The sequence below is a fragment of the Eleutherodactylus coqui genome, chromosome 2 (genome assembly GCF_035609145.1).
Source record: "Eleutherodactylus coqui strain aEleCoq1 chromosome 2, aEleCoq1.hap1, whole genome shotgun sequence".
Lineage (NCBI taxonomy): Eukaryota > Metazoa > Chordata > Amphibia > Anura > Eleutherodactylidae > Eleutherodactylus > Eleutherodactylus coqui.
The window spans coordinates 4,256,276-4,269,155 of NC_089838.1; the positions used below are offsets into that span (position 1 = coordinate 4,256,276).

Below are 12,880 nucleotides of genomic sequence, written 5' to 3' on the forward strand. Positions count from 1 at the left end.
GTGATTCATACCCATCGGGCGCCTTGTTTCAGTGCGGTGGCCCCGTAAGGTTTCCGTGTGCACCAAGAGTGACTTTTTTCAGTCCACCCTATGCGCACGCTCCTTTATTCATCACTATGGGAGAGTGCATGCACAGAGTGGGCTGAGAAGAGTCTCTCTATGTGTGTGTGGCACTAGAACTGTGGCACCCGGTCCCAGTGAGCATCAAACACAACTCTCCGGACTCCCTGTTCCCTGACCTATGAGCCCCATAACATAGCTTATGAGGCTCAAAGGACATGACGGGTTGCCCTTAAAATTCCCTGGGAGTCAGGCTTTGGTTTACCTGGGGCAAAGCTGGGGTGTAACTATAGCTGGCGCAGACACACTTAGGCCTTGGGCATTGGGGCGCCTATATAAGATCCGGACTATACATGGGGGTGGAGGGAGGTGTTACAAATTTTGCATTGGGGCCAAGCAGCTTCAAGTTATGGCTCTGGGGCAAAGTTTCAATATGTTACTCTAGGCCTGTATCTATATACCGGGTAACGTGGCTTGTTGGTACCCCCTCCTGCACCAAAGATACTGTACATGCCCAATCTACCTCCTTAGCCAAGCCCCTGAAGGCAGTGATACGGTTAATACGGAGTATATTAGGAAACCGCTACAAACCGATGGCCAATGATTACTTTGAAGTACAATTCCGAACGCGTTTTGCGGTTTAACGCGGTAAAACTTCTTCTCTTTATCTCTAGATGAAGAGTTCAGTTGTTTTACCTTCATAAAAGCGTATCTTGTCTCGTAGGATCACCATCCCCTTAGTGAGAAGCTGGTTCTGAGGAGTGAATAATATATTAAACAGAGGAATAATTTAACAATATAGCACCGTGCAGCTCAACCCCCGTCTGCTGGCCTACAGCATTAATAATGCAGCGAGCAGATTTTCTAGATGGAGTAAAAAATAACAGCGCAGTAGAAAACGGCTGTGAAGTTTTGGTACCAAAACTTTTATTTCAGATATGTGACATTCTCTTACCTGTCACATCTATTATTTACACCGGAGAGGAGTGGAAGCGTGCGTACCTGGAGATATTCTGTGAAGAACGAGCCAAGTTCAGTTTTCAACAGTTGCCTATGAGGAAATAAAAGGTAAAAGTAAGTAGTGGGCACGAGGAGCGTAATGTTTTGGATTTACGAATTTGTGGCGCCCGTAGATAATGCTTGCCGATGTTGGCATTGGAGCAGATCGCTTGTCGCCAGGGTCAGTTTAAAGGAACCCTCTAGTTTTGGGACAACATTCTGTCTTCAGACTGGAGGGGGTATACATAATACCTGCAGTCGTTCTTCTCTGATCCGCCAATTTTGGGCCTCACACTGATTGGCCATGCTGATAACATGAGCAACTTTGGCCAATCAAAGACAGGTATAGCGCCCTAGCAGTCTAACATTACCACTGAGGGGATTGGGGAGTCTTTAAATTGAGTTGGCCACCAATATAAAAATGAGTAAAAAAAAGCTTTATTAATTATTAGAAAAAATAAAAGGCATTAAAGGGGTTCTGTCACTAAAAAAGAAAAATGCTTACCTATTCCTCCCCCATCAGTCTACTTACCAGATCTTCACCTCCCTTATCTTCTCCTGTCTCCTGCAGTCCAGGGGCTCACTTCACCTCCAGCTACCTGATTCTTCTCCTTCTTGTGAGGTTACGTACATTAGGCTGGCAGTCTGCCAATGTACGTTATGTCACAGCTCACAGGCCATCAGGAGGACTGCCTATCTTCTTCAGAGATTGCTCATGCCAGCTGTCTCTGAAATAGATTACAATTCCTTCCTAGGCAGTGAAGCTACAGCACAGAGATGTGACCTTCACTGACCCAGCAGGAAGGAGTTTGTGATAAGCAGCCTTCATAACAAGCTGGGCCCAGCCTGCAGTGAGCTGACCTGGGGCACTGGAGAAGCTCAAGCAGGAGAAGATGTGATAAGGAGACAGACAGGGAAGGAATAGGTAAGTTTAGATAATTTTTTTTAATGACAAAACCCCTTTAAATGTTTAAAAAGACCCTTTTTCAATATTTATAACAATAACATCAAAAGAAACAAAAAACAGACACATATTTGGTGTCGCTGCATCCGTAAAAGTCTGACCTAGCAAAATAACGCATTACTTATCCTGCAAAGTGAACGGCGTCTGGAACAAAATACGCAACGCTTTATTGGTCACCCCCATCACCAAGAAAAATGTTAATAAAAAGTGGTGAAAAAGTTTTATGTACTTCAAAATGGTACCAATAGAAACCACAGGACGTCCTACAAAAAAGAGCCCCCGCACAACTGTGCTGACAGAAGAGTAAAAACGTTATGGCGGTCAGAAGATAAAATATCTGTGTAACAATGGAAAATAATACAGGAAAAAAACTATGGAAATGTTGCTTCCCCCTGATTGTACTGACCCATAGAATAGATTCATTATGTCATTTCAGCCGCATTGGGTCCACCGTCAAAACCCCCACTAAGAGAGCACTTTTTTCTTTCCATTTCACTCCACTTAGAAATGTTATAACGTTTTTTAGTATATTAAATGGCACCATTGGAAAAACCAAACTCATCCCGCAAACAAGACCTCAGACATCTGCGCTGATGGTTTTTTTGAAAGTCAAGAAGAAAAACTGAGAATGGGAAAAAAAGCTCCAACTCTCTAAGGGGTTAAACGCCCCAGATAAAAATGTGAACAACCAACAGACTTAACATAAACAAAGTCACGGGTCAAGACCAGGAACCGCCAACTGGACCAGAACACCTTCAGACTGAGTCTACAGCTGAGTCAGGAGTCAATCTGACAGTTGCAGGCCAGATCAGAACTTCAATCGAGTGATCAGACAGGGAGTCAGACACGACCAAGTGAATAACCGGCGCCCGTGTGAGGAGGAGGAGCCAAAAAAATGTACACAAACAAATGCTGATTGGTTGGCTGGGTTATCCCACCTCTGAGCCCACCAATCTACACACAGGAGAAGAAGTATAACTGTCGGTGCTAATAGTTGGCATGCACCGATAGGATTCTGTGAGCAGGGGCTGACAGTGACACCGGCATGCCATGACTGGTTATATAAGTTACATTACTCAGCAGGTGGCACCAAAGAGCCCCACAGGAAGGCACCATGGGCATCCAGCATAAAAAAAGGTTTGTAGCTAAACGACTTTACCTTTTTCTTTGCTATTGATACGATCCAGTTCATTTGTTCTTAATGGATTTCAAAAACATTCTCGTCTGGTGGAATATGTGACCCTTATGTGGAGCTTCCTGTTTACACTGGATTTATTGGCCATCGCAGGGAACAACGTGAGCCCATCCGTGACCATATTTATGAAATGGGCCTATAAAGCTTTAAATGTTTGTCGGCACATACTATTAACCTGCGGAACGGTCGTATAACCAATGGCCCTTGTGATGAGGATGGTTATAGATTTATAGCCGATCCCGTCTGCTTAATAAAACTAGGAAGAAAAGGGAATGAACATTTGCTCCATTAAATTAAACTGTTTCAATTAAGGAATCATTACACCAGGGAACGGTAATTACGCAGATTTTTGTGTCACCGCCGAGCTAACGAGGGTCAGCTAATTCCTCCAAAAGATATGAAAGTACGGGAAAAAAATAAAAACAATGACAAAAATATTTACATCCCGACGTAACAAACAAGCCTAGTAAAAAATAATGGGTCATCAGACTCGATGGCTGCCTCCTGCATCAGACAGTGTTCCTCTATCTCTACTCTAAAGGGAAGGGAGGGAGATAAATTATGCAAGTTGCTTTTTCTGGTCCACTTGTATTGCTCTTCGTTTCTAAGCGCCCCTTGAGGTAAAGCACAGACCCCTCCCTATATGCACTCGAGACAAAAACACACGGTATTAGTGAAATCAACCACTTAATTTTTGGCAAGAGTACGTTTCAGTTGACAATTACTGTTAAGGGATGAATGATGCAATCCAACCAATTTACCGGGTCTGTTTTAGCTGCTATTTCTAGCATGTATATTTCAATGGGTTAACCATTGTGTTATGCCCATCGGTCATGGCCGGCAACTCCTTCTCTCACTTTCCCCCTCCTCCCTGGCATTCTTTGGGCAGAAGACATGCCACACTATCCTTCTGCCTATCACCTCTGTACATTTAAGTTGCCCTCCCCATTGGAGAGTTCCTGAACAATAGGTTTCTAGTGTTCCAAGTGAAGTTGGTCCAGCATTCTGCTTGCTACCTGATTTTGAACCTTGCATGTACACCCAGCTTTACAAACGCAGCCTGTCCTGACCTCCAACTGTTTTCTAAGTACATCTTGCCTGGCTGACACTTGCTCTGACCTCAAGCATGATTTACCTTATTGCGTGAACTCCACCTGACCCAACCTCAGCCTGCTACACTGACTACTTCATTACCTGTTCCTTTACTAGTGTCTTTTGCCCTACCAGGGTCAGCAGTCATTGCACTGAGACTCCTTCTGGGAAACAACCTGGGGGTCTCCTGCAGAGAAGACCAGATCGCTCCAAAGTGTGTTAAAGGTTGCAAACCAGGGGACCTGTAGAGCAGCTCTTAGGAGTAGCTTATAGCCAAATCAGTCAGAGACACAATTGGTCCACACTCCAGTTGTACTTGTTTTTGAAAAACCATGATGTTCTATAAAGTGCTCAAACAACTTTGGTGCTACTTTGAGAATAGTACTCCTGAGTTAGTTTGGAGTTTCTCAGTGACAGAAGTTTCTGAAGGCTTAAGAACTTCATTTAGGGGATTTTCAACGGGGTCCTAGCTTTTGAAGCCCCGTTGATGTTGCCTTCTGGCCCTCTTACACTTTGGGAAGCCATCAAGTAGGTGTTATTGCATTTTCCAGTTCTGCTTCTCCTGCAGGAACATTGGATCAGACATACTGAAATCCAACATGGCTGACCAACTTCAGTGTGTATCCACATTAGAATGAGAAGAACTTTTTGGGCATCTATCTATCTATCTATCTATCTATCTATCTATCTATCTATCTCATATCTATCTATCTATCTATCTATCTATCTATCTATCTATCTCATATCTATCTATCTATCTCCTATCTATCTCCTATCTATCTCCTATCTATCTATCTCATATCTATCTATCTATCATCTATCTATCTATCTATCTATCTATCTATCTATCTATCTATCTATCTATCTATCTATCTATCTATCTATCTATCTATCTATCGCAATAGATATTCATACACTATCAGTCTTTAAACAAGCAATGTCCTTTTTATGACTACATAAATGGTTTGTGGAGCAAATCGACTTTTCTGCAGATTTCTAGAACAGTATCACAAACTAAGCTAAAATTTTATGGGTTTGTACAGAATTGATGTCCCTCTGGATTGTACACTTAAAAGGATGAATTTGCTGCCTTGGCCACTTTAGAAGGAGGGAAAAGGCAATGTGAAGTAGAGATATAGATAACGTTCGGCAGATTGCCCACCTACAATAGTTGTTGGATTCAGACCAAATCAATTTCCTGCACTTTTATCATTAGCCAATTGGAACTGTTGCATAAGAGATGTTATAAAAAGAACTTTTTCCTACTCTGCAAAAATTAAATTGGGTCATTCTAAGGTCATTGGAGCTCTGATTAAAGACTATTTATAATCTATCACCTCAAAACGATTCCGGGGCCACAAGGCTTCAGTCTAACAATAGTTCCAAGTTAAAACATTAAATGTGTCCAACGATGGCCGTCATGGTGGAAGCATTCTTCATTGACTTTTTCTCACAAATTTACCAATGCTTGATGTTCTTGAAAAACCTTGGGAGATGATTTTAGATGGATCTTGTACAACTGTTAATGGTCTAGACCAGGACGCCAGCGGTTAGAACATGACATCCATGAGAACTCAATCGTGTTCTGTGTTGTTGCTGGCAGGACTTTTACCTCCGTCAGATGTAGTGCCACGCTTTCACTTATGCCGATTGGCCACCTGCTCTAAGTTGAGTTTCCAAAGCAATCGGCAACATCTTGTCCAGTGGCCGGTACAGAAGAATATTCATCCGTCTTTCCAAAAATAGGTGGCCAAAAATTATTGAGGTATATAAGACACCAGTTAGGTGTGTGCTGGTGACGCAGCAGAAAAGTGTGAGAACCGAAAGGGAGCAGTTATACGACCTGTGAGACAGGATAGGCCAAAAGAGTGCAGATACAACACTCAACATATAGATGGTGAGACAAATTGTCACGGACTGTTCCTGTGAGATCATGCTCTGTCTGCAGGAATCATGAATTGCTATTGCTACTGACTATTGTCAACTGCTGTCATGTTCCATTGGTCTGTTGATGATAAAGTTGCAAGTAAGATAAAATTTTGCCCAGCTCTGGCTCTTGGCCACTACATCGCCTTCTGCCATGGCACCCATGCTCACAGGAGTTCCATTGGAGGTCTCCTCAAGCCGTCTTTCTACTGAATGCAGGCCCTACTGTTCCAGACCCTGTATCCAAAGATCACCCTGTTGACCCATTTAATCACCTGCCTCAACTTCTCTGGGAATCCAACTGAGAAAGACCAAAGCTCCTTGTGGAAGTTCCAGCATAAAGAACAGAAGGACTCTGCACCTCAGTTTTAGGATCCACTTCTCCAGTCAGAGTCGTAAGATCACCAGATGGCATTGGTCAGGAAACTGACCAAACACGTAAAGACAATCATATGGTGAGAATATTTTTACACCTATGGTCGTTAGTTCTGTGCATGCTTACATGGTCCTCAGCCCAAGATCCTACATAGCAAGGTACCCTCCCGGCTCACCCGTCTGCCAGGTTCTTTGAATATTTGCTTAGAAGCTCCACATGTTAGGTGACATGAACATGAATGTATATAAGCTCTGGAGCTGTGGACCTGCTTACGATTCAAGACTTACCATAAGGACCCATCTCATAGCCGTCTCCAAATAACCCGTGCAGGAAATCCCGCTCACATCCTAACATAACCTCCTAATTCAATTTCTTCCTGTATGTTCAGAAAAGCAAACAACGTCTCATATAAAGATTCCTTCCCGCTGACATTTAACAAGGGCCGGAGATTTATGACTTCCGTCAATAGGTGTAACATCTCGTTTTATCAGATGGTGCAGAAACCTTGTGGGAATTTAGAGCTACAGATCCATAAGTAAATATTTACAAAGGAAGACATGGATTTGTTTGTATGAGGCGGGCCTCCAGTGCCGCCATGCTGGGGAAAAGTGTAGGGAGCGCAGCGCTAAATCAGCACTGCGGCTCTTTAATCTCACAATCATGGGGGTCTTAGAGGTCGGATTCTCTCGCTTATAATAGTTATAACTATCAAGTGATAGCATAGCTTTTTATCAGAAATACCGCCATTCAATCCTACTTTCTAATTCCAGGAAGCCGCTTTAAGACTTTGTTCTATTCCAGTCCTTTCTGAGTTATTGAAGTCAGAAGATTCCAAAGCAGTGAGGTTCCTAGTGTTTTTGTGAAGGTATCTGTATTCTGCTTACTTCCCAGTTTTGATCCTTGGCTTAACTATTCAGCTTTCCCAGACTCTACTTGTCCTGACCTCGGCCTGTTTGCTGAATATGTCTTGCCACTTGCTTTGTCCGCCTACCTGTTAACCCTACTGCATGAACTCCACCTGTCCATACCTTGGCTTGTTATCTGACTTCATCCTAGACTGACCCATTGGTACCATGCTCCGATGCCTTCTGAACTTCCCTCTGAGTCAGCTGTCATTGAACTAACAACCAAGGGTATAACGCAATTAATCTGCAGCACTCTTCAAGGCTTGTCAACCAAACGTCTGACCTTTCAGGTCTTTTAATGCACCTCACAGATGGGAGTCTGAGCCACAGACACCTATATAAAGTCCACTGTATTCGAAGAGAGTGACAGCATATCGGCCGTGCAAATTCAGATATAGGTTTATTCCTCCATAAACACGACGTTTCGACCCACTCAGGGTCTTCGTCAAGCTGAATACCAGGTAACAACCAAGACGCTCCTGGCAGTGAAGACCAGATTCCTCTAAAAAAGATCTTGAAAGGTTGAAGACCATACCAGCTCTTGAAGTTGCCCTCAGAGGTAGCCTAAAGTCAAATCAATCAGTGACTCAGTAGGTCCGTGCCTGCTGCATTACAAGCAAATACTTAATATATCTTGCTAATTTAGCATTTCTGTATCTTATTAGGAAGGCTGAATGGGCGATACTGCATGCTGCATCGTCATACAACATTCACATCTGGGATAACCCCCCAATAATAATGAGTATAGGCACATTACCAATGCTTCAAAAACATTACTGCAGCTTGGAAAGAAGCTTCAAAAATTGTGCCATGCAGTTCCGTTTAGATAAAAAAAGAGAAAAATGAGAAAAAAAACTGCAAAAAAAAAAACTGAAAAATTCTTCTTCCATAATAGCATGAGATACATAGATTGTTTCATATCTGCCCCCACCCACTGACAGCTTCATTTCCTTAGAGTCATCTTCATTTGCTGATGCAAGGAAGTGAAATATTCTTGAGCAGACATCTCTGTAAATCATTGTTTGACTATGTTATGACTCATGGAATAAGCCTCGCTCCAATGTTCTGACTGCAGATAATAGAACAGCGGGTGTCTGACCTGAGCTAAAAGGACAATTAGTGCTTCAAAATAGGAAAAAATATGAAGAAATGTTTTTACACCATCTACAATCCATTGTTAAAGGCACCCCCTATGTGAGTCCATATGACTTCAGACCATCGATCAGTGGCCTTTAGAAGACCATAAGAGTGGACTATTGGCCTCCGTAAACTTGGCCGAAGACTGGACTGTGGTCCTTGTATCAAAAACTCGAGCAAGATACAATTCTATTGAAATGGAGCATGGTCTTGTCAAAAAACGTAGACGTGGTCTATAAACTGCAAATGGGGGACGGATCCAAAAAGTCTAACTGTCTTAATGGGTATATGTTGGAGTAATGTGAGAGTTCTCCTTTAAGGTCTCTATGGATGCTAGATGGCGGTTGAGCATTCTCGTTACCATAAATTCCACCTTCTTCCAAATTCTTGAATAAATATCCATATTTATGACCAAGGTCTTTCAGGTAAAAGATTGATATTTCCCCTCAGGTCAGTTGGCTTGGTGTCAAGCATGTGATGATTGAGGGCTAATCTTGTTTTGGCAAGACTCATCTAACATCTTTAGGTACCTTTCCAACACAACCTTATGGTTCCTCAAGAATTTGGTCATCGGCTCCTAGTATCTAACCATTCTTAACAACAGAGTCTACACCTACTTACCGGACTCCTTCATTCAGATTGTAGAGTTCATGATCCTGCAGCCCCTTCTTCTGGAAGACTGATATTACTCCATTCTGGATGCTGCAATGTAGAGAAGAACCTTAGACCTGATGGGGATTTTAGAGCTCTGAACAATTAAACACAATGAATGCTGGGGAAGAAAACAGATGGATTGAAAGTAAATCTAATGGAAAAAAATGGAAAACCTCTTTTTGGTCAAGTGGTTCGAGAAGGAGGTGAAATCTACTACGGCTGTCATTTCAGTTCCAAAAGGAGTTGCCAACATGTATTTCAAGATTAAAGGAAAGCATAGCTGCCTTTTTCAAGAAACTGCTCCACACCTGTCCATGGGTTGTCTCTGGTATTGCAGCTCAGCTTCATTGAGTGTGGAGATGTTTTTGGATATAGCAGCCATGTTATCAACTATTTAAGTCTGTTTTTAAAGGGGTATTCCCATCTTGGTCCATCATGGCTCTATATGCCACAGCTAGGGTGGCTAGTAGAAACTGAAAAGTGTGTTGTGCTGTGCTTTCTGTAGTAACTCCCGACCACCACACATAGCCATCCTGGAGTTGGTTGGACCCTATTCTTGACATAGTCAGTGGTGTAGCAATAGTAGTCACAGGGATCACAATTACAAATGGGCCCCTAAGATAGAGGAGCCCAGAGGTCCCCATCACCACTAACATTGTCCCCCCATCTGGTCAAGCAGCAAGGTCACAGTATACATGGAGAGTAAGCATAGAGTGGTGTTATTACTTTGTGGGCCATAAAGGGGAGTTATTAGAGTATGAGGTACAAACGTAGGACTATTTCTTGTGGTGGTCACTACGGGGAAATGTTACTGTTTGTGGGGCAGAAGAGGGGGCACTTTTACTGTGGAAGACACTGTGAGGGGCATTGAGGATAGCAGTAGGAGAGAGTGTGCAAGAATGAGTCAAAGCTTTAAGAAACCTTTATGGCAATCTGGGCTGGATGGAGAAGAAAAAAGATTAGGCAACCCCAATCAGAGAAGATGTCAATTATGATCTTGTGATCACTGGAGGTAACTGCCCTGTAATCACTATCACTGTGTATAACTAGTGTCTGACTATTAAATGGTGACTGCATGCACAGGATATGCCAAAAAAGTCTACGATGGAAATACCCCTTTAATTACCAATAAGAAAGAACTGGTCAGACTTGAAATTCACTAGTCTTGAAAGTCAGGTGATAACTCATGTAGAATGGTAGGTATCTGCAATGGTAGGCATTTTGGTTGTCACCAAATGTTGCTATTTTTACAACTTTTCAGAAAGGGACATATGTAGTTGACCATTTCTAGTGACTATAGCAGTTATCCTCAACTGGTGGCTCTTCACCTGTTGCAAACCTACAACTCCCAGTGTAAGTAAAGGTTGTCAGGCCACGCTGGTGGCTGTAGGTTCACAACAGGTGGAAAGCCACAGGTTGAAGACTACTACTAACCATGGTTATATTTTTGGAGGCATCATACTGGCCTGATTGTGGACCACTGAATGGAGACAAGGTTGTATTTCTGGTGGCCAAAGCTAAACATTTTCCCACATGACTGAGAGGAGGCGACATCTCTGGTAGAACTTGTACTGCATATAAACTGAGGCTTCCAGAGTGAGCAGAGATGTCTTCTTCAATAAAACAACGCAATGCGAAGCCGGATGATAATAATGCAACACAACAGAGCGAGACTGGGAACTGAAGACGTTAAAGGCGTGATAGACATATGGAACATGACACTTCATTTACTGAGTCCCATCATCATCCCCGCTATGGATACTGAGCCTAAAAGAGAAGTAATAAGATGCTACAGAGCAGCAAATTACTGATAGTTGCCAGGTCTCCGCTGTAAGGACCCTCAAAAACATCTCCCCATATTTCAGCATCTTCCCAATAAAGGACCATTAGAGAAGAAACTGGAGGGGCTACAAAGGAGACAACGGCTTTAAGGACCTAAGGGTTTTGGTTGTGTCCACCTCCAGTTCCCCACACAACTAGCAGACTATGACATGATTGTTCGAATGAGAAACCCGGCTGCAAAGCATCATGGCCTAAATTTTGGAACCATGAAGTTAGGGCCCCCATGCCGGTGAATACGTTGCAATGAGCTGTGATGATTGCATGAAGGCTCCTACCAGTCACAGACGCGTGGCAGGAGTCGTTGGGCAGCTCGGGCCTTATACTTCTGCTTTCTTTCATTATCCATCTTCTCAAACTTATAACCACATCTTAGTTTGGGACTATTTAATAAGCATTAGCCTAAGGAAAAACAGATTCACTTTGGTAATCTCCTTAAAATGGCATTTCTTGAAAAGTTCCAGTGGAAGACGGTGATGACGATGATGATGATGGACAGAATAGGATGGCCGTGGATTATTATAGCCTGGCCCATGTAGCTGGTGCTTTCCTTAATGATCGTATCTTGTATGTTCCTATCATTAATAATGTTCTATTGTACAATGAAGCAGGCTACACATTTCTATTATACTTTTCTCTCAAGACCTCAACTTACTGTTGGTGAATGGGGGCCAACCTACAGAAAGGCTGTATGGACCTTATACTTCTCACAGCTGAGGGCAGGGCTCCACCAAGTGAAGGCATCCACCACCTTATCCCACCGTGGTATCCTTTTACAGGCATTAATTTGCTCCAGTAGATGAGCATCAATCAATGAGATCGACACTGGTCCACCAGGCCTTTACACAGGCCAATTCAGTCTCTATTAAGAGACAAGCGATGTGGTTGCTGCACGTTGACCAACGGGATCGATACTGGCCTACCAGGCCTTTACACGGGCCAATTCAGGCTTCATTAGGGATCAAATGATCCGGTAGCTGAGCAACAGTCAATGAGATCGATGCTGGTCCACCAGGCCTTTACACAGGCTGTTCAGGCTCTTATAGAGGGCAAATGTTCCAGTAACGCAGCATGAATCAACGAGATCGGCAATGGTCTATCATTGTAGAAATCATACCCCTAATTACACTGCCTAATCACACGCCTAACTAGCGTTTGCTCATTGGTCAGGTGATTGGCATTCCATTTAGATGGCCCAATAATCTTGCAAAAAAATTAACATTCTTGCCAGATGATTGGGTCATGTAAAAGGCCCTCTAGTCTAGATTTAGGCTGAACAATAGCTATCCAAATCCCCTTGCACATGAATGCCTGATCTGGTTCTTAATGAGGAGGAAGGAAATGGGTTGCTGCCAGTCTCCTATGGCTTATCTCCCTTGGGAACAAAAGGATTGGGCAAAGCAGAAACTTTTGGTTTTGTCCAACAGTCATTTAATGTGTATGGCCAGCTTTACACACCATGATCCCAATTGAGGAATTACTTAGTAACTGTGTATCATTACCACACAGTATTGCTATATAGTTCTGTGTTCACTATATGACACTATATGGTGGTAAAGCATAGGCTTTCAATCGTATGTTATTTGGCATTAAATGGCGGTGGCTTATCTCCCTTGAGAACAACAGAATTGGGCATGTTGAAATCCAACCGCCCCAATCATTCTAACCCCTGACATCTGTCATGGAGGAAAAGTTGGGAGGCCGAGGCTCCCACACACATTAGATAGTGGGCT

General features: G+C 43.0%; 1 protein-coding gene across 3 annotated transcripts in view; it reads right to left on the reverse strand.

Annotated features, from left to right (window-relative positions):
- PRR5 (proline rich 5) overlaps positions 1 to 12,880 on the reverse strand; it is a 96,813-nt gene that overhangs the window by 16,535 nt on the left and 67,398 nt on the right. For 2 of the 3 annotated variants that reach the window (XM_066590189.1, XM_066590188.1), the window contains 3 exons: positions 9,276 to 9,356; positions 1,063 to 1,111; positions 757 to 814 (listed from right to left, as the gene is read on the reverse strand). In XM_066590189.1, coding sequence (XP_066446286.1) covers positions 757 to 814; positions 1,063 to 1,111; positions 9,276 to 9,356 — 188 coding nt within the window. The remainder of the gene's footprint in view (positions 1 to 756; positions 815 to 1,062; positions 1,112 to 9,275; positions 9,357 to 12,880) is intronic. The other variant, XM_066590190.1, reaches the window with a different exon arrangement.